The 19,954-nt window shown below is 44.2% G+C and overlaps 1 protein-coding gene across 8 annotated transcripts in view; it reads left to right on the top strand.

Annotated features, from left to right (window-relative positions):
- Positions 1 to 213: 213 nt before the first annotated feature.
- Positions 214 to 19,954, top strand: part of LOC105692600 (obscurin) — a 40,902-nt gene continuing 21,161 nt past the window's right edge. For 2 of the 8 annotated variants that reach the window (XM_020856202.2, XM_020856201.2), the window contains exons 1-7: positions 6,724 to 11,762; positions 11,918 to 12,030; positions 14,621 to 14,776; positions 16,018 to 16,149; positions 16,378 to 16,548; positions 17,836 to 17,917; positions 18,019 to 18,114. In XM_020856202.2, the coding sequence (XP_020711861.2) occupies positions 7,140 to 11,762; positions 11,918 to 12,030; positions 14,621 to 14,776; positions 16,018 to 16,149; positions 16,378 to 16,548; positions 17,836 to 17,917; positions 18,019 to 18,114 (5,373 nt within the window). In that variant the 5' untranslated portion in view covers positions 6,724 to 7,139. Of the gene's footprint in view, positions 408 to 2,320; positions 2,398 to 2,693; positions 2,798 to 6,635; positions 11,763 to 11,917; positions 12,031 to 14,620; positions 14,777 to 16,017; positions 16,150 to 16,377; positions 16,549 to 17,835; positions 17,918 to 18,018; positions 18,115 to 19,370; positions 19,529 to 19,954 lie in introns of those variants that run through there. The other 6 variants (XM_020856203.2, XM_012411893.3, XM_020856197.2 and 3 more) reach the window with 6 other exon arrangements.

Genomic DNA, 19,954 nt, shown 5'->3' with positions numbered 1-19,954 from the left:
CGAGAAAGCTTCGTTGTTATAAAGTTCCACTCTGATTGATTACACGGGAGAATTTCTAAAGAGATAGAAAATTTGCATCGGACGGCTCACGGGCGATGGCAAATCGACTTGGCTAGGCTTTAATTAATAGGAAGTTTGATGTCGGTGCACGTAGAGCGGGCAAGAGACGGAGGCGTCGCGACGCCTTGCTTCTGGCGTTGGTAGCAGTCTCGAGATAGCCTTCGACCGGCCCTCCACCACCTCGATTTATTCGGGTATTCTGCCAAAGTAAACGAGCAACCAGTGATTTTAATTAGAAACACCTTCGGAGTCAATAGATCATTCGATCTGATTAAAAAAAAGAAAAAATAAATAAATAAAATAAAATTGTACAATTTCGTATAGACATATCTTATTTGCTATAAGAGGTGAGTTTACCGCCGTTTTTCCAGACGTCATTATTCTAAATTTATATTGCTCGTGTTGTGCAAGTGTCGAATGAGTAATTCGGAGTACCGACAGATTTAAATATTTTCGGACCGCCTACTCACGAGCGGATTTTAAATTCTGTGATAACTGCATTTTCAACTTCATTCCAGTGTTGTGTACTCCCCGATTACAGCGCGATCTCCGTTTGTACATCTTATGTGGATTTATTTCGTAAACGTCAGTTGACGAACAAATTGTTTTTATAACAAATGGAAAATGTATATTCTTAAAAAATGAATCATACTTTTATATTATATCTTTTTGCAACGTTTTATCCTCTGATATTACCATCGCAATAATTTTATTCACGCGACTGCAGGCAAATTTTAATCTGATATTCCGTAAATTCGTACCACCTAATGAACGATAAGGTCAAAAATCGCGAGGAATTTACTGCAATTAATCACGTGGCGTTCCATCGATCATCTTTTCGTAGTAATCGATCTGCACAACTGAACGAAATTTTATAGATACGGAATCTCAGTTATGCGGAGACATTTATTTTTAAAATATCTCCTTAATCCCCAAGAAGTTTGGCTCGGCAATATAACGGCTATTTTTCAAATATGAGACCTATTCAATAGAATAAAAAAAAATCTTGTATCTGCAGAGCAGGTGTTTTTAACTATTATTTATGCTCAATAAGCTGTACGCGTAACACAAATCGGTAGAAAGATAGCTTTGATGACTCGAAGTCGGTAGGCTCGCTTTGTTTTTGCCTCAGAATTTTGGCGGGCAGTTCTAATATCGTCTCAGCGTCAGCTAACCCAGAGCCAGCCGCAATATCCATACGGGTACCAGAATGGCGCCTGAAGCATGAAAGCGATGGTCAGGGCAGGGGGCCTAGTTCCTCTGAACCTTGATCGCAGACGCTGATTTTGACAACGGAAGTGACCCAATTCACAATGAAATGCAAGAAAATGCGGCCAGATAGACTCCCTGGTGTGGTCACTAGCTAGCCAATCCTCAAAAGATTCAGTCCCGCGCGCGCCGGAAATAGAATCTGCCGGCTCGTGTAACGTGTTGCCGTTTAGTAAAGGTGATCCGTAAAAAATACTTGAACTCTGCTCGATTCGACGAGAATTTTTGATTTTTTTTTTCTCCCCCGTCTTCATCTCGACTCTCGTTGTCGCGCGAAATAGTTTGATGAACGCCGTTGCCGTCAGGTACCCAAAAATTGTTGAATTCCAGTGAGATCGATATATTTTCAGCGCTAATTTAAAATCAAATTACAGTAGGCTCGAAAAGTTCGTTCAAACTCTGATGCTATTCACACTTCAGCAGTGTGTTATATTACATTCTGGGAATTTCTGTGCTCAAGTTCCCATGTGCAACCTGTTAGAATAAGATCTCGACGGACTTCCTCCCTTATAATATTCTCTCGCTATTTTTTCTACCATCTGCGCTTGGATTTTTATTTTTCGTCAGTCTAAAGCGAACAACGTGAGCTTTCGATGGTGAATTTTTAGCAGCTCAATTTTCAAAGCTGGAAATCCCCTGGTCGAGAATAAATCAGTCTGTTCGAAACGATAAGCTCATTTTCCGTTTACCGCGAGAAAATCGTTCCTGAAAAAACCGACTGCCAAAAAGTGATTTCTGCGGAGAGCTTTCGAAAGCTTATTTTCCTCGCTTGCCTAAGAACATCGGCGGATGGCAGCAGCGTAGCTTTTCTCACGGTCCATTCAATTATCATCAGAGTGGGTGATTTCGAGAGCGCGATTATTAAATTAATTGTACAAGAATTGAAATCTTTAATTCAATCACGATCTGAGTATTGGAAAAAAGATTTCTGCACTAAATAATTGTCACATTAGCTTACATCATCAATTTATAAGTTTATGATCTTCTGCAGGGCGATGCCGTAGAATCTATCGTACGCCATGGCCTATTCCAGTTCCTTCACAAGTTCCTCATCCAGGAGGAAAAAGGGTGAGAAATCAGACGGTGTTTTTTTTTCTAATTGACATGGAATTGTTCGAACGATGTGAAATTCAACAACGACCGAATGGAGGGTGAAGTTGTAAATCATGAGAAGCAAACGAAAGATTTGTTCGGAGCATTGGGCATTATTATTACCGGCTCGACATTGATGTATGAGCACGGGGTGGCTAAAATAACAATTTTGGCATTACCTCAATGAATGAATGCTTTGGTATAATAAAATGTCTAATAATATCTATATCCTACGCCGCTGTAGTTATCGTCCTGAAAATTTCCTATTTTAGAATTTTCATCCGAATTGAGCCGGGTATTGGTCGGAGGGGTGCAGACCGTGAACGCTGCGGAAGAATTGAGCACCACGACTGAGATAATCCGGAGTTCATTCGAGGTGAGTTCAGATTATATGAAAATTAATCGAACCTTTCTTCGCTCAAGCAACAAAAAGTATATTTTTCAATTTCTTCTCATCTGACTCATATCCGACTTACGAAAAAAATTGCCAAATAGCGTGGGAAGCTGTGGGGGGCAAGCCTGCACCTGCGTCGAGCCGGGCGGTTAAAAAAATATGCGGCGGTCGAAATTCGCAGACATCCAGCCACTCGAATGTAGGATAGAGTAGACTAATCGAAAAGCCGAGGAATCCGTGTCCGACAAGACGGGACTGACCAAACAGACGTTACATCATACAAACTTGCGAGGAAAGACAAAACCCCCCCGAAGCTCGCTCACGTTCGGCTTCGTTGTTCTCTCTAAAGTTCTGTACTGTTTGCGCGATCATCGGTAGCGCGAACGTCTAAATTAAACCAAAACCAACGGCGTCTCGAAGTTGAGCAGATTCTGGTGCGCTGCCAAAGCGTCAAGTAAACCGGGGGGACTCAGCGCCATCCCAATCACTCCCGCAATGCCCTATCGTACAACGCGCTGGGCATTCTTGTCCGCTTGATTTTTTATACCCTATTATATTAGCTATAGGAATTTGACCAGCAATTTCCGGATTCCTTAAGTCCGTTCTGATTTACTGCCTCCGGGTCACTCGATTCTTACGCTCTCCCTTCTGTCTCTATAATTATAGTTTCTCGGAATACGAGTGCATACCCTACGTACTGCGGGTCTCCACGGTACAGATGAGTTCTTCCAATGACGCCTGAACATTTTACGTCTTTCTAAATGACATGAGAAAATCATTTTATTGTCATCTGACGGACGAGAAAAGGATTTGGTGGGTCGGTGCCAAATACGCGTGAAAATAAAATAATTCGCTTCGCACGTGGAACTGTCGAATAAATGGTATTCCACAGGGTGGGGTCCGTCGTGTAATTACACAGCATATTGTTCGTTGAAAGAACAAAGAAAAAAAAAAAAAAAAATGGAGTCTCAGCTGTGCAACAATTAACTTGCGCGGGGTAACCACCGTTTTATGAAACGCGGGTCGGTGGTGGACTCGTTTTATTTATCCTGAAATCGTAAATTATAAATGGCGTGGTATAAGAGCGGCTTAACCAAAACTGTAAGGTTTGGCAGTCCGTCAAAATAGCGCGTGAACGTGCCAATATAGGTAAGGGTAACCGAGGCGTGAACCTAATAGCTCACTTAAATCACAGCTGGACATTTTCACGCTGCACACCGTAGTATAATCGGTTTTTAAATATCTCACTATCCTCGCCAATTCAATCATTGTGATTTACCATTTAACATACGTGTCTAAAAACTGCTACATTTAGCGCACCGGAGACCCCATTAATTATTATCATTATCACCTGCGAGGATTCTTGGCTAAGACATTCAGGTAATTACGAAATGGCCTCACCGATTCAGCGGAATCAGAAGAATAAATTTCACGTATTCGAAAACAACCGATGACCTTTGAAACATCGTCGCGTCGGTTGTTATTCTTTTTTCTCCTCTTGTTTTGACTCGATCATTTCACGACGTTTGACGTAGAATTCCGGAACAGAATCGACCGTGCGACTTATACGATCGTCGTTAGGTTTACCGTGACATCGCGTATAAGAATTCGTAGTAGGTGGCTATCCTCTGTTCCATCAACAGCTGCTTGGACCGTGCCAACTATTATTCGGTAATATATTTTACTGCACATTTTACTGTAACTTACTGCCCCGCTGTAATAGAGCGATGACAAAGTATGTGGATATCAAAATTCATAAGATCGTAGGCCCCGAACTGTGTTTTATTTTCAGCCAACTAGCCAATATTTCGCACTTACTTCCCATATACCTGTTATCTGTTAGACAAACTCAGCTAGGGTGCTCCAGATTTCGGTCGTCTCCGTGACGTAATTTTGTTTTCATTCGCTTTCATCGACCTCACAATTCATTGGAATTCTCGCGAATCTATTTTATCATCGTTGACAGGTGTCATGACAGAGCTGTCGATTCGAGCGTGCGAAAAAGAGGAAAAAAAATTTTCGCGATTTAATTCCATCAACATACGATCTTTTATTTTTCAAGTGCTGCTCTCAACGCGTATTCCTCTTATTCGTGTTGCAGTTCGATCGGATGGGCAGACATTTTTTTTTGTCTGACATAAGGCGGATTTATAATTAGTACACCCAATTCTTACGATTCTAAAAATGGCAGAACCCGTGAATCGTCTGTAGACAAAGGTGACATTCAATGTCATCCGATATATACTCAACTATTTTTACCATCCACTTTGAAGGCATAATCTCAAATCCAACGCTTGTCAGAACCACTCATCGCAGGATCCGTATGAGCAACATGAGCTCGTTATACGTTTCGAAGAATCAGAAGCTCGATTGATCTCACTGTTGGTTTCAGTTGTGCAAATTTTCAAAATAGCCCTTCGCGTTACCTAGACTACGTAGGATCGAGACCTGATTCACCTTGACCGCGATAAGAAAGATTAAAAAAAAAAAAAAATAGATGACACTGGAGGGTCTGATATTTTTCGTAATGCTTCCAAGGGTAGTTTTTGAACATCCGAGTCGGAGGATCCCCTAGTTTTTCTTTCCCTCTAAAAAAAAGTCCCTAAGTTATTAGCATGCAGTTCCCTTCGCGAAACGCGCGGGGGTCGCAACGGTGATAAAACGTTTTCCGTACCACGGTGGTCCACGGTTCTAAAGATGTGTATTAGAGTAGTGAGCGCAGCAGCCCGTTCTATTTCTGTTCGAGGGGAGCGCGCCGAGAAAACGACTCTGAAGAATCACGAGGCGAACGTACGGCGGAAGCTAAGGCACGGGCCACTTCTCTCCCGTAGGAGCGAGTAGCAGTCGGGAAGTGACCGCGTCAAGTAATATAGATCTTTTTTTTCCACCCCTATCGAACCAAGCGCGATAAAATTCTGTCGAAGATATAATGTGACCGGTGCGCGACGACGATTACGAAAGAGAGAGAGAAAAACAAATAGAAAAAAAGAAAACAACTAGAAACAACAACGAGCTGTCATCCCTCGACATGTTAATTGTCATACCCCTTGGAATCTCCGTAACTTGGAGATCGAAATGAGCGGCGAATGAGAAATACGGAATGATCGAAATGTACGGTGAAAAGCCACGATACGCATACGAGGAGAAAGTCTGAAGAAGAAAAGAAAAAAAAAAACGAAAACGAATTAATTTTATGTTAAAAAATAAGAAACGTGGATCATATCGACCGGTGAAAACGAGATGTGGGATAATAACGAGAACGAGATATTAAAATAAAGGGAACTGTCGTAAAATTTTTATGTATGTATACCAGGACTGATGTGGAGTTGATTCGGAAGCTTTGATATACGATCGCAGAGCTTAAAAAACGTGTTGCTAATCGATTGTTAAACGTTCACTACTTGAAACGGCTATAGAGTTCGGAGCATTAGAAACGTATACACTCGATCGTTCGTCGTAAAATAAATTGGATTTCACCGCGGAGAGTGTTGAGTTATAAATCATTGGCCGACATCTGTTTCGATCCGACTGTCAAGCGATTCGAAATCCGTTCACACCGGATTAGGATGAGAAAAGAAATACCAAAAGAAACGAAGCCTGCTGTTCGAGAGAATTGACACGAGGGGACAAAAGTGATTTTTAAAATTAAATAGATAGTAAATTACCAAAAATAAAAATGATGTTCCGGTGAAATATACCGTACGGATAAATTGGAAGTGGTTATGATCTCAATACAGTATTGTGAAATGATAAAGACTGTAATAAAAAATTAATTTTCTTTGTTTTTTTTTTAGCGTGTACATAATTTTGATCGTATATGTTTTCAAGTGCCATCCTCCAGTATAGGATACAAGGAATAAGGAAAAGCCCGAGTGACAAGGTGGTTCGATTGAAATATAGTGCAGTGTTTATATAATGGAGCAGTGGTACGGAGTTCAAAGAGGTATTTCCAAGGAAGTCGAGGGATTATTCGTGTTTGCGTGGGTTAAGAAATTATCTGCAAGGTTTCCGAACTTTACCCAGTGCTCGGTAGTGTTCGCCTAGAGGAGGATCATTAACTGGTTTATTCATAGAACGAAACCTGTGACAGGAAGGTGAATGACTAGAATTAAACTTAGCCTAGTCAGAGGCTTGTGGTTGAGCCTGAAAGTGTGATGGACAGTTGTTAGCCGACCGATGTCAGTCAAACGAAATTAGTGAGGAGAAGAAAAAATTGAGAAAAAATCGCGAGAACGAAAGGACGAGAAAAAAACTGCTTCGAGGAGAGAGAATTAAAAAAAAGAGTGAATTAGATAAGAGGGTAAGCGGACGTCAGGCGAGGACAATGTCCTATTGCAGGATCACCGGAAGGAGTAGAGGACTTCCAAAGCCTAATTACTTCCCACTTCTTCCACCGATCAGTCCAGCTGCGGCAAAACGCTGGTGTCGAATAACCGGAAAATCTTACGGGCTACCGACTCATCACTACATTCCCGTTTTACTCGGAGCTCACGCACCCGGTAAACCGAAATGCAAAATCACTAATGCTTCCGGGCTCGGACCCCATCATTTCGCCGTAGGAGTTACCGTCGGAGAAAAAAAGAAGCACGTCGTCGTGCAGGATTACCGTTACGTATTTCCGATATTGAATTCCGAAAATGAGCAGCAAAAAGTGCTCAGAGATTTACTGGACGCCAAGCAATCCACCCCGGAAGAAGACGGCGCGAGATTTGTTTATACGGTCGAGGAACGCAGATGCAGTCTCGTTTTTCCAGCTAGTCTGGAGGCGGCGGTGCGCGATGGAGACGTACGCGATGTGATGTTGTCGAGAGACTGCGACACGGTACTCCTACGATTAAAACAGGGAAAGAACGTTTCCGTGGATTTTCGTGACTTGGAGAACTACGAAAATCTTTACGACGGCTTGGGGCCCAGAGAGGATGTGCTCAAAGAACGAGAGAGGCTGGAAGCGGAGGCGAGAAAACGCAAGAGAAAACGACAGGCGGGACTCAGTTACGCGAAAAAAATATTCGAAGATAAGGAGAGGGCCGCGGATGAAGAAGAGCTGAAAAGAGTCAAACAGGTGAAACTACAGAGTGTCAAGGAGGAAGCGAAGGAAGAAACTCAGGACTGGAAACACGTGAACTTGGAGAACGTTCTAACCAACGGGAGATCTCTCATTGCAACCTCGGGCGAGTGGCAAGACCTGGTGAAACCTTTGATGGAAGCCTGGGACTGGAACTCGTTCGAAACAGAAGCGGCCGCGGCGAATGGACTTCCGGTAGTGGACAGAATGCTCCATCCGATAAAAGCTGATGCAAAAACTATAAATTTAGAGAACACAGTAACCGGAACTATAGGTTCTCCGATTTATGACGCAGCAGGTGGACTGGAAACCATCGCGGTAGTCACACCTTTCACGCCGTTGAACGCCGAGCCCGATACCGCGCTGCAAGAAGCCCTGATGAATATCTCTTCGCAGGATCTCGAGCTGACGTCCGATGTGATCACCAAGTTCAACGCTGTCGGTAGACAAGCCGTTGAAACGCTACCGCAAATCGACGAGATCCCCGAACTCGTCCAGAAAATGGGGTCGGGTGTTCAAACGGAAATGCATAAAGTGAGAGGCCTGAAACTCGATATAAAATCAGCTCAGCGGTTCGTTGCAGGACAGACGATCCAAACACCTTCGGGTCCAGTTTTCGTTCCTGGACAGACCGTAGAAACTCCCCATGGACCCGCATTCGTTCCCGGATTCACCGTGGCTACACCTGACGGGCCGATTCTTATTCCTGGCCAAATCGTTGACGCGACCGAAGTAGGGGGCAACAAAACGCCGATGTTCGTCGCCGGACAAACGCTACCTACGAAAAACGGTCTTCGATTCGTTCAAGGGCAGACCATTCATACGGTTGATGGGGCTAAGTTTGTTCAAGGGCAAACCGTACTGACTGACGCAGGGCCGAAATTTGTCGCCGGTCAGGTAACGGAAGGGCTCGAATTCATCCCTGGACAGACAATCGTGACGGAAGACGGCAGTCGATGCTTCATGCCGGGGCAAACTTTGACTAACGAGGACGGTGAGCACCTGTTCATTCCCGGTCAGAGTGTGCAGAGAGGCGAATCTTGGGAATTCGTTCCCGGACAGTGCGTCACGTCGCCTCGCGGTGACGCGGCTTTCGTTCCCGGTCAGACAATGCTGACGTCGGAAGGACCGAGTTTTGTACCGGGGCAAAATGTCACCGTGAATAGCGGTGAGACGCGATTCGTACCCGGTGTCACGGTCGAGACGGAGATGGGGCCTAAATTCGTCGCGGGAACGACCTTGAAGACTCCCGAAGGGCGAAAGTTTGTCGAAGGTCAGATATTAAAAACCCCCGATGGCGAAAGATTCGTACCGGGAATAACGAAGTATTTGGATGGCAACGAAAGCTTCCAGTTCGCAGCCGCGAAAAATCTCGAGGATCTGCTGTATCTCGACGCCGGTCCAGTCGGGATACCGATAGATCCAAAGACGGCGAATACTCTGTCGCTCTCCAGTCAGATCAATGAAGTCTTCGGTCACATGGTGCAAACCGACAAGGGTGTGGAATTCTTTCCACAGTCCGTAAAAAGCTTACCGCTTGTAGGGAAAAAAGTTGTTCCAGGCCGTTTGATTCGCGGTGGCAAAGACGGGGCCAGATTTGTTCCCGGTATGATGACCGACGACGGATTCATTCCGGGTCAAGTAGTGATGACGGAAAATGGGGAACAATTCGTTCCCGGTCAGGTAGTGGAAACTACCGAGGGTCCGAAATTCGTACCCGGGCAAGTGGTGGAAACGCGAAGCGGGCCAAAATTTGTACCCGGGCAAACTGTGGAAACCGCGGATGGACCGCGTTTTGTACCGGGGCAAATCGTCGAGACGAAAGCGGGGCCCACTTTCATCCCGGGTCAGGTGATCTCCACGGAGGACGAAGGGTCCAGATTCGTTCCTGGTCAAGTTGTCGATACTCCGGACGGGCCCAGATTCGTTCCCGGTCGTGTGGTGGAGGCCGGTGACCGCGGAGTGACCTTTGTTCCGGGACAAATCGTACAAACCGAAGAAGGTCCTCGATTCGTCGCGCCGGATCTGACGGACACTCCCGAGGGAGGACTCGAATTCTCCGTTCAGGGTTTCGAAGTCACTCCGGAAGAACTGCGACTCCTGAGACCACGTCATTACTTGAGCTACGATTCGACTTCGGCGGGACATCGGGGTGAAATGAGCATCGACGCGAGGATGCTGAGACAACTGTCGGAGGCAGGAATGTCCGTGGGCCGACAATTTCCGACCGAATTACCAGCGGTTGACGTGGACGTTGACCCGAGATCTGTAGCGCTCGAGCACGCTCTGGAAATCGTTGAAAAACTTGGGCTGCAGGGAAATGCTGCCGTAAAAATGGCCCAGGTCGTGTCCACCGTAGCGAGGCTGGCAAGTAATATCGTGGAGCAAAATATACCGGGAAAAATGGCGAACGGAAGAGGTTCCCCAACGAATCACAGACTTTTATCAAACGGGGAAAAAGAGGAATGGCAGCAGAACGGTCATGAAATCGACGACGTCTTTCGGGAAGCGGTCAAAGCCGCTGTGATGGCAGCTGCCTTAGCCATAAGTCAGCAAAATTCGTCGGGCGAAGTCGAAGATCAAGATTACGTCTTTTCAGCCATCAGCGAATCCTTCAACGTTCTACTGAGACAAAATTCATTGAATTTCGAAAACGCCGTGGAAGAAGTTCACAAGATATTGCTCGTTCCTCAAAATCGAAGTGTCGTCTGCCACGGCGTTCTTTTAGATTTACTCGAGGCAAGTAGTAACAAAGTAGATATCTTGAGATCGACGATCGGGGGCCAATATCTAAAAGACGAAGTTGTCCTGGATAGATTATCCGCGGTACTCGACGAGGAGCACGGTAGCGATATGGTGGGTGCCGCTTTCAGGACCTTTTCCAAAAACGACCCGGACCTCGTCTCCCGGGTGCTTCGGAAAGTTACCGAAGATGCGGCGGGTGTATTCACGGAAAAAGAAGCGGCGGAAACGGTGCACAGGGCGATCGTCCACGCAGTCCGTGAATCCAGCGAACTGAAAGTCCAAGAACTTCTGAACGACGACGGCTCGAACGTCCGCGAGTTACTGCTCCAAGCTGTCGGCCTTGCCAGAGCACTCGGTATGTCCTCAACTGCCAGCAGTCTTTTGGCAGTAATTTCGGACGAAAAATCAACGCGCGCCTTGTCCGGCGACCGGATGACCGTCGACATCTTGAAGAGGCTCACCGTCATGCGACAGCTTGCCGAACAGAGACCGCAATTCAGCAGAGCTCTCAGAGACCTGTGCAGTGACCCGGAATTGGCAAGGTCGGATCCTCGGCTCCGGGCTCTAGTCAGAGAAAGCGCAGCCCTTATGATAGTTCCGGAAGAGGCACCGCTCCAGTCTTCGGCCGATGTACCAACTGCCCTGCTGCACGCGGAGAATAGTTTAGCGATAGAGGAATTTCTCATGCAAAGAAACCACAAGCCGTCGGCTATTTTCATGATACTTAAGCAAGGCATGCAGGCCGTTGTTCCCAGAGAAGCTTCGAGAGCTGTTCTCACCGGTCAAGTATCTTACACCGTTCTTGACGAGGACGGTATCAGCCATTTCGAACCTCTCCACGTTTTTTCTGCCCTTCGTTTGAACAGACCGACCGCGCACAAATTTTCCATGTACTGCTGTCCGGTAGCTCGCGAGGAAGACGCGGACGCGGAAATGGTGTCTACGGTAACCGGTGACATTTCCGTAACGTCTGCGAGCAGCCTCGACGGATTGGGAGTCGCGAACGGTACGAGGCACGAAAGTAGCGGAGTGAGTCTCTCGAGGTCAGAACAATTTGGAGGGTACTCAGCCAGCCGAGAAAATACTCCTAGCTTCCGGAGGTTAAGCAGTCTTCACCCCAATAACAGCTGCGAGTCGGTAATGACGTTGGCTAGGAGCGATGCGTTAAATGCTCAGAATAATCCGGACCTTTCAGACACTCCACGTTTTTCGAACCGTATCGATTTCAGCGAGATCGATCGTCCGAAACCAAACCGACTGGAAAGGGTAAACGTTATTTATTGGTATTCCAGGTTTCCTCCGAGCACTACGTAGTAATCCAGGATTACAAGGCGGAAGGAGAGGATGGACTTTCCGTAGCCGTCGGCGACATCGTTGAGGCTGTGGAACACGCCGAGTCTGCAAAGTAAGCTGGTTTTTCCACGTTTTTTTTTCTTTCCATTTAGATTGCAAGTCTTGGGTGAATTTGATCTCCTTCAAAACCACCGCGTCGCGAGAGATAAATCTTCAACATGGTCAGATCGTTGACTCGCGGTAACTCGGTGCTTAAGAACTATTTTGGTACACGCTATTTGTGACTATCTATAAATATCTAACCATAGAACATGGCATTCCTAACAATAACAGACAAGGTATCGCATGGCTTTGTCGTAATTAATGAACTTCTGACTAGTCGCAATGCGACGGGTCTTTAGCGAATCGTTTCAGTTATTATTCGGAACCAAGGACTGGCTTGAAAATAGAATTAACGAAAAAAATAACCAAACATGGTACCTGCCCACCGGCAGCTTTCATAGCCGGCAAGTTGACTAACAAAATTCGATTTTTTAACAACACAAAGCTTCAGCTAGCTTACCGATGCTTATTATAGTCGCTCTATTAATAACCCTCCCGATTTTCCCATCGGCAATCCAAACTCAAATTTATGTTCGCCACATAGCCCTCATGGTTTTAAATATTGGTATCGTAAAGATATCTCCAACGTACGATAGACGGAATTTGTCTTCGATATCCACGGTCTGAATTTCAACAGCGATTACTTTTCTTCTGACATCAAATTATCCGCCACGTCAATCGACCGATCCATCTCATCGATGACGGAACGGAACACGATATGGGCCGGTTAGCGAATTTCGCTGCGGGTAAAAAAAAAAGTCTCACATTTCTTCCAAGGAGACAAAAATGAAGAAGAAGAAGAAGAAGAATGAGATTGGAGAACGTAGAAATAAAAGGATGTGAATTCCAGCACAATTCTTCGCGCAACGGCGTTTACCATGGCGAACTCTTCGCGTACCCCAGCATCTCAATCTTGCGCAAAGATCGTTGCCCCGACTGCTCTTCAGCTTGCTTATTTTCACGCAGTATTTTTACCCGAATATCTTCGAGACTTTTTACGTGTCGACCGGCGAACGAAGGAAGCCAACAACTTCGCTCGAACGTTTAACTGTCCAACCACTGAGAGTGAATACTGAAAGCAATCAGCGAACGTTCACCGAAAGGTTATTGGATCTTGGAAATTTCCACGCAGCGCAAAGTAGAGAATAAAATTCGGCTGGTTCCCGCAGCCAACAAATTACTTGCAATTGGGAGAGCGTGGAAAAAAAGTGAGGCTTGTCACAACAAGCACTTCTTCGACGTCAAACATCTCGTGAATGTACTTCACGGAGGCCTCGGTAATTTTCAAACTTTTGATCGATTTTAACCCTCCGTGAACACTCGTCATTCGACTGGTGAAAAAATATTCACGTCTAAATTTCCACCTAAAATATCACGATCTCGGTTATACCGCTATTAGAATTCGAACTGCAGGATGCAGTCGGTGCTATGAGTTCGTACGAAGTCCGCCCATAAATCCGTCTAAACATGCTGCAACCGTTAACCCGATTGCCTCGCTTGTAGAAAACTCATGCGTACACACGCGTGAAAAACATAGTCGACGATCTACGCGCTCGTAGAGCACGTTCGAATATCATTTGCTGGAAATTGGATCATATTTTTTATTTCGTTTTTTTTTTTTCTTTGCTTTTCCAAACTTTGGAACGTACGAGATGCTGAAACGATCATTCGTTCGTACAAACTCGAGTTATATTTGTCAACGTTATCTCATCACGAATAGCATCGTTTGTATATTTTAACGTGGGTCACCAAGCATAGCTTCTATTAAAGAATTTCTATGATTTCCCAGTGCAGCTTGAGCATAGCGGATCTATTTTTGTATTCCATCACCGCGGCTCATGACAGTTTTCCAGAGTAACGAGAACGGCTGGAAAAAAAGCTTTATTTAGTAGCGACGATTAATTCTAACTGCAATTCACGCTTGCTTCAATAACAAATAACGCGATAAACTACCTGACATGCTTATTTTAGACAGATCCATGCGGAGATATTTGTACACAAAGGTGTACACCTATGACGACACGTATATAAGTTACGTTTAAAATATGTAACCGCAGAATCCAGAAGCGCGGAAAAACAGAACGCATGCCAAAGTCAACAGGGATTGAAGATAATTTGTTTGTTTTCTCTACTCATTATTCAAGATAATTTATTCGATTTCAAGGTTGGGTCGGATCAATTTAAAAGCTTCCGAACACCTCCAGCTGGTAATTAACTAGGTGTTGATGATTTGCCAGCAATTACAGCGAGCTCATTAGGAGTGTAACGATTCAAATAATTATAGTTCGCTTTGATCCGGTCTTCGAATTATCGCAGCGAAGCCAATTTATGAAAAAAATTTATTAACGCTTGCTCAAACCGCTAATGAACTAACACGAAGAAAATGATCGTCGAGACACGTCGACCGAAGCCCGCGCTTCCAAAAAAAAATCAGAAAAGCTTAAGCGCATGATGCTTGCTCGCAGCGAGTGAAGGAAAAATCCGCTTAGAAGTTGCACGATACATGCCGTCGAAGTATGATAACTGGTACAGAAAAACGATGGATAAACAAGTACAGCACTCGGAGGTCAAGGGCATCGTTGACCTTGAAAATGTTATAGGAAACTGAAGACCGACCCCGACCTCGAAGTCGGAGGTGACGTTGGCGTCCGTTTGGACAATTCTGCAGCTAAACACAAGCTTTCTGTACGACCGCGTCGAAATCATGCCGATCCAAGGGCGAGGGGGACCATCAGATTAAATGGTACCAATGACAGGTATGTGTTGAACTTGTCAAGGACGTCGAGACATAAGCTGGTCACCGACGAAAGGGTCAGTGACCTACGCTGCACTCTCTCGTCATTTTCTAGGGCTAATAATATCAGACGATAATTATCTTTACTTCCTAAAGTTAATAAGGCTTTTTAATTTCATTAAGCGGGGCGTTAAGTGATCAGGTTTTTTTTCTTTAGCGACGAATCGGGAAGAACTGGGGAATAAACTGAAATTATACGACCGTGACCGCGCGAAAATCTGACGCAAGAGATGCTGCCAATTCTCATAGACTTTGTTTATATATTCATTCTGGTGTACGACGAGACTAGCTGGTATCTATACCTACTTATACTTATAGAGGTGCATCGTGACGTTGCCCGGATACCGGAGGCACAGCTGATCGAAACGTAAAACGACGTAACAGGTGGTATGAGAATGTCGCACACGTGATCAGAAATGTGTCAAGACGACCACCAAATAGAAAGATACTTCCTTTTATCTTCCAACGAATTACTTGTATGCGTATCCATCATTTTTTTTTTTTTTCTCGTCATGATATCTCCTCGTTTCTTTTCGACGTTTAACATTTGAATTGAGCGTATTTCGGTTACACGTGAAAATAGACGCATCAGAGCGAGGACTTTTTCATTTCCCTATGCTTACGTGGATTTTCTAGAGAGCTGGTATATCCGTTTCTCGATAGAGATCGTGTATTATTGTATAGAATATACGAATAGATCAGACACGTGGGTGTGAAGATGTAAAACTAGAACAGTGACTAAGAGTTCGCTTGCGTACGTTGTCGTATCGGAGAGGAATCCAGCGATTCATTCAGCAGGCGCAAAATAATCTGGCATTGAATCTAGAATTTTATAATTGACTCTTTTCCTCTTTCTTACGTATAAATAACGGACGAATCTAATCCAACTTTGTTCCATCGCCAGAAAACATGATCCAACTTAATCCCTTGCTCACTCGATTCCGCATTACTACATAAGAAGCAGAAAGTATTTTCTCCATTTTTTGGCTCGACGCATTCCGATGCGCTTCTACTTGACTCATGACTAGAATTTCGAAATTCGTGTACAGCTATTGTTTTCGAGCGAGCGGTTAAACAAATAGACAGAATCATTTGTAATCCCTCGAAACGTTTAAAGCGATTGGGAAATCACTTGCGACGAAAATATGAAACTCGTCATCCTCTTTCCCCGATTTCGTGCTAATTTGAAAAAAATATTTTCAGGGTGTATGTGCGAACCAGCGATGGCAAAGAGGGATGGGTTCCGTCTGCCGTTGTCAAGCAGACCATGGTCAGCGAAGAAAGCTCGACATTGACGAGTCAAACGCGACCCGAAGATTCTCATTATCGTCGAGAGTGAGTGAAATTCTTTCATCTTGGATGACCATTGATTTTTCAATAACAGATAACAAATTTCGATACGATGTGAAGAGAATCGTGAGGAAAATATATTCGGCGGATTACGAGCGCAGATAAATCATCCACCTAGTTTTATACGCACGATAAATTATAGCGATGATCGACTCTACTTTTAAAACATATTGGTAAAGTGAAGGGTCTAAATTTTTGTTCGATAATTTTCAGAGCTGTAATAAAGGAACTGGTGGAAACGGAGGAAGAATTCGGCAAAGATATACAATTGGTGGTTGAGCGTTATTTGAAGCCTTTGGACCATCAAGGAGTACCGCGAGCCGTACGTGATAACAAAGATCTCATCTTTACGAACCTCAAACAAATAGCCGAGTTTCACAACACGTACGTATGATTTCGAAGTTGATTGACATTTTGGCAATCTCTATTTCGAGTATTATAGCGATTCTCAAGTGCCAGTTACTCTGGTGTATACAAACCGATCATTTCAAACAAGAAAACAGTAGGACATTTCGCAACAATGAACTATACCAACCATTTGTTTCAAACATCCGACAGCTGTTAAAAAAGCACAAATTATGCGTCTCATTATAAATACGCTAATCATAAATCACCAAGGCTCATGTATTAAAATGTAGAGTACACCATTAAGTACTTACGTACATTATTCCATCAAATCAAACACACGGTACACATGAACAATGAAAAAAAAAAATCATTCCAACCATCATAGTTAACCGTCCAAAAGTAGAACTATACGTAAGTTTTGAATTATTGCATTTTCTGCGTGATCGTTTGCCCCGTTTTCCTCGACGCCGTTGCGATTCGTGGTGTTCAGTTTTCTTTCTTTTTACTTCTGTTTCCTCCCTAGACTTGTTGACGTCACATTCCTATTTTTTTTTTTTTTTTTCAATCAAAATTCATTGCCGATGAGATCCATTTCATAACGTTCCGTTAAATTCTAGTCTCAGATGAATAGCAAAAATTTTCCTTCTCTATTCCGGAATCTGACTCATTGAAAGTAAAAGCAGCTCTCGAAGAATGATTCACTTGTTTGTCTCGAGAAAATTTGTAAGCTTCCTTCCAAAGAAGTTTGAAGATATTTAACCTGGAAATTTCCAGAACTGTTTTCAGGCGTGTCAGATAAGATAGAAATCCAAAAATCTATAAGTATTCAGTATGCCCTCGAGAAATATCAACGAATAATTTCAGAAGAGATACTTCATTCGATCCAATTCGCTAGCCGGCTGACCAAGCGTTGACCTTACCACTGCGCGAGTGCCGCAGAGAACGAAAGCTAGTAGTAGCGTCAACGTTAGGTCAGCCGCGATCTACGGCGTTCAGAAATTCTGAATTAATTAGACACCTCGAATGTTTGACTAGAAAAAATCTTCAAAGTCGAAGTTTGTTTCCAATTTATTACCACCTGTTATCGCACAATCCAATGACACTGTTTTACGTGTCTCCGTGCGAATAATGCATTTTTACTCAAAAATTCCGGAATAATATTTCTAATGAATCTTTTTTTTTTTACCAGTTCCTCCTGGTTTATAATTTAGTTTCCACTTGATCGATACGAAGACTGATTGAGCCAAGCTGATTTCTATAACTACCCTTAACCGGTAGGCATGTGGTTGTTTTTGGCGTGAAATTAATCCCTTTCTCAATTAGATCGTTCGGTAGGGTGTTGATCGAGGGAGTTAAATACTACGCGGACCAACCACGGATGCTGGGCAAGACGTTCTTGAGACTGGTGAGATTGATTGAATTTTTCTATCCCCGTAAACTCGTCGGTGTTCGAATCGAATGTTCTCTGCGAATAACTGGTCGATTGTATTTTCTGTTTTACGAAAGGAAAGAGATTTTGACAAGCACGTGGCTTACTGCAGAGACGAACCATCCGCCCAGGAATTTCTTCAGGCGAACGACGAGGTCCGGGATTATTTCGAGGTGAGTTCGGAATTCGATTTCGTCGTTTGAAAATAAAATCCGTTAATCATGGACAGCGATATGAAATCGAAACTTTGGTTCGCCGGCAGAGCTTGAGCTTTCGAAAAAAGTATTCTTTCTTCATAACGAACAGTAAGGTAGAGAGGGATAAAGCAGAAATCTGCGGGACGGACGTCTTATTACCTACTGGTCCACGATCTAATTTTGGATTCTATACATGTACATCCAACGCACCTAATCTTCAACTGGCACATTGACACAGAACGTGCCATATCTATATCTACGTGTCTTTTCGCACCAGACAATATATTACCCTTGACGCGGATGGTCAATGGGCTACTTCATACCCGGAATGCGTCTCATTATTCAAATTCAAGCAGCCTATTATCACGTCAAAATTTGATCCACGTACGATTTAGCCGTGGAGAGACTCATGTGCTCAGATTTGTTGATTTATTTTCAATTTCGGGCCCGGTTTTTTTGAGCGATTGTTCGATTTGATTGATTATAGGCGAATCGTGTGTCGATGCCGAAGCGAATTCGCATATTAAACAATCGAAATCGGCGAATATCTACAATTACATAATAACCAAAGCGCGCGGGCGCCCATCCAGCCCTCGAAATAGAAGCGTTTATTTTTATCGAATGATCATCCGGCGTCTTCCTCTTTCTTCCTCCTCCGTCTCCGTCTTCTCATCTCTTTCGTACGACAGCTAATTACATCGCGATGAAATGCTGGCGATATCAACCTGTGACGTCTTCGCACTTTAAACTCACGACGTCATACCGGTGGTGAAAATGAATTAGTAGAGGTTACAAAGAGCACCTTGAATCGGGCCGTTATACTCGCCAACTTTCAATTGACTGAATCATTCGAAACACCTTCCATCTAATCACCTAATCTTCGACGGATCCCAAGCAAAAAAAAATGACAATGATGACAATAAATCATATCTACACCCATTTGTCATCTCGGTGATTTTTTTTTCACATAATCTTCCGTTTTAAGTCGAATAAATGAGAGAAAAAAAATTTGATCGATACAAACGGCGATCGAAACTCTTGCAAAAGCGCGTATGTCGCGAAATTTTGTGTGTTCGGAAGTGCAAAGAAGTGGCGCGAACCGTCTCGACGGTCCGATCTTGGGTAGTGGTCAGTTTCTCCCTGTCTAAGTATAGCCAGAGCCGTATCGGTTCTACACCTTCGTCTTTCTCTTTCTGTTCCTCCTGATCCCTCCTCGACTCTGCACGGTGCCGTGCGTGGCAAAGAATCACTGCGGGGGAACCACCACCGGCTTTTTGCCGTATCCACAAACGCCCGCGAATCGTGATCCAGTCTGCGACCAGCACGTACTCTATCCAAACCGGCATACCGCTACGTCACGGTAGCGTCAGTCCCCTTGGACCTTTCTAAGGTGTGTTTTGTTTACGTAAAGGTTGAGGAGAGATCTTCCCCCCCGGCGATCCCCTCCCATTATTTTAATCGCCTCGGTCGCGACCCGCGTAATTCGTGGCCCCTTTACCGCGTGACGAAATTGGTGAATGGTGATTGGTGGTGACTACCGTCTCTCGAGTGTCAAAAGTGGTTGCGCCAAAAATACACGTGATTCGCTTGATGATTGTTCTCGGTGTCGAATTACCTCGTTACGAAGTCACTAACGGCGAATTGTACCATGTTTTTTACCCCCGTTTCAGGAGGATATCGAAAGCGATAAAATTTTTAATATTTTCCTTCCGAATTTTCCGGTTCCGCGGACGATTTTCTCAACGCATCGGACCCCTGGCTGACGTCCAGGTCGAGAAGATCGGGTCACCGTCTTCTCATTGAAATTTACTTTTCG

This window comes from Athalia rosae, chromosome 4 (genome assembly GCF_917208135.1).
Source record: "Athalia rosae chromosome 4, iyAthRosa1.1, whole genome shotgun sequence".
NCBI lineage: Eukaryota > Metazoa > Arthropoda > Insecta > Hymenoptera > Athaliidae > Athalia > Athalia rosae.
This window is presented reverse-complemented; position numbering and strand designations above follow the sequence as displayed.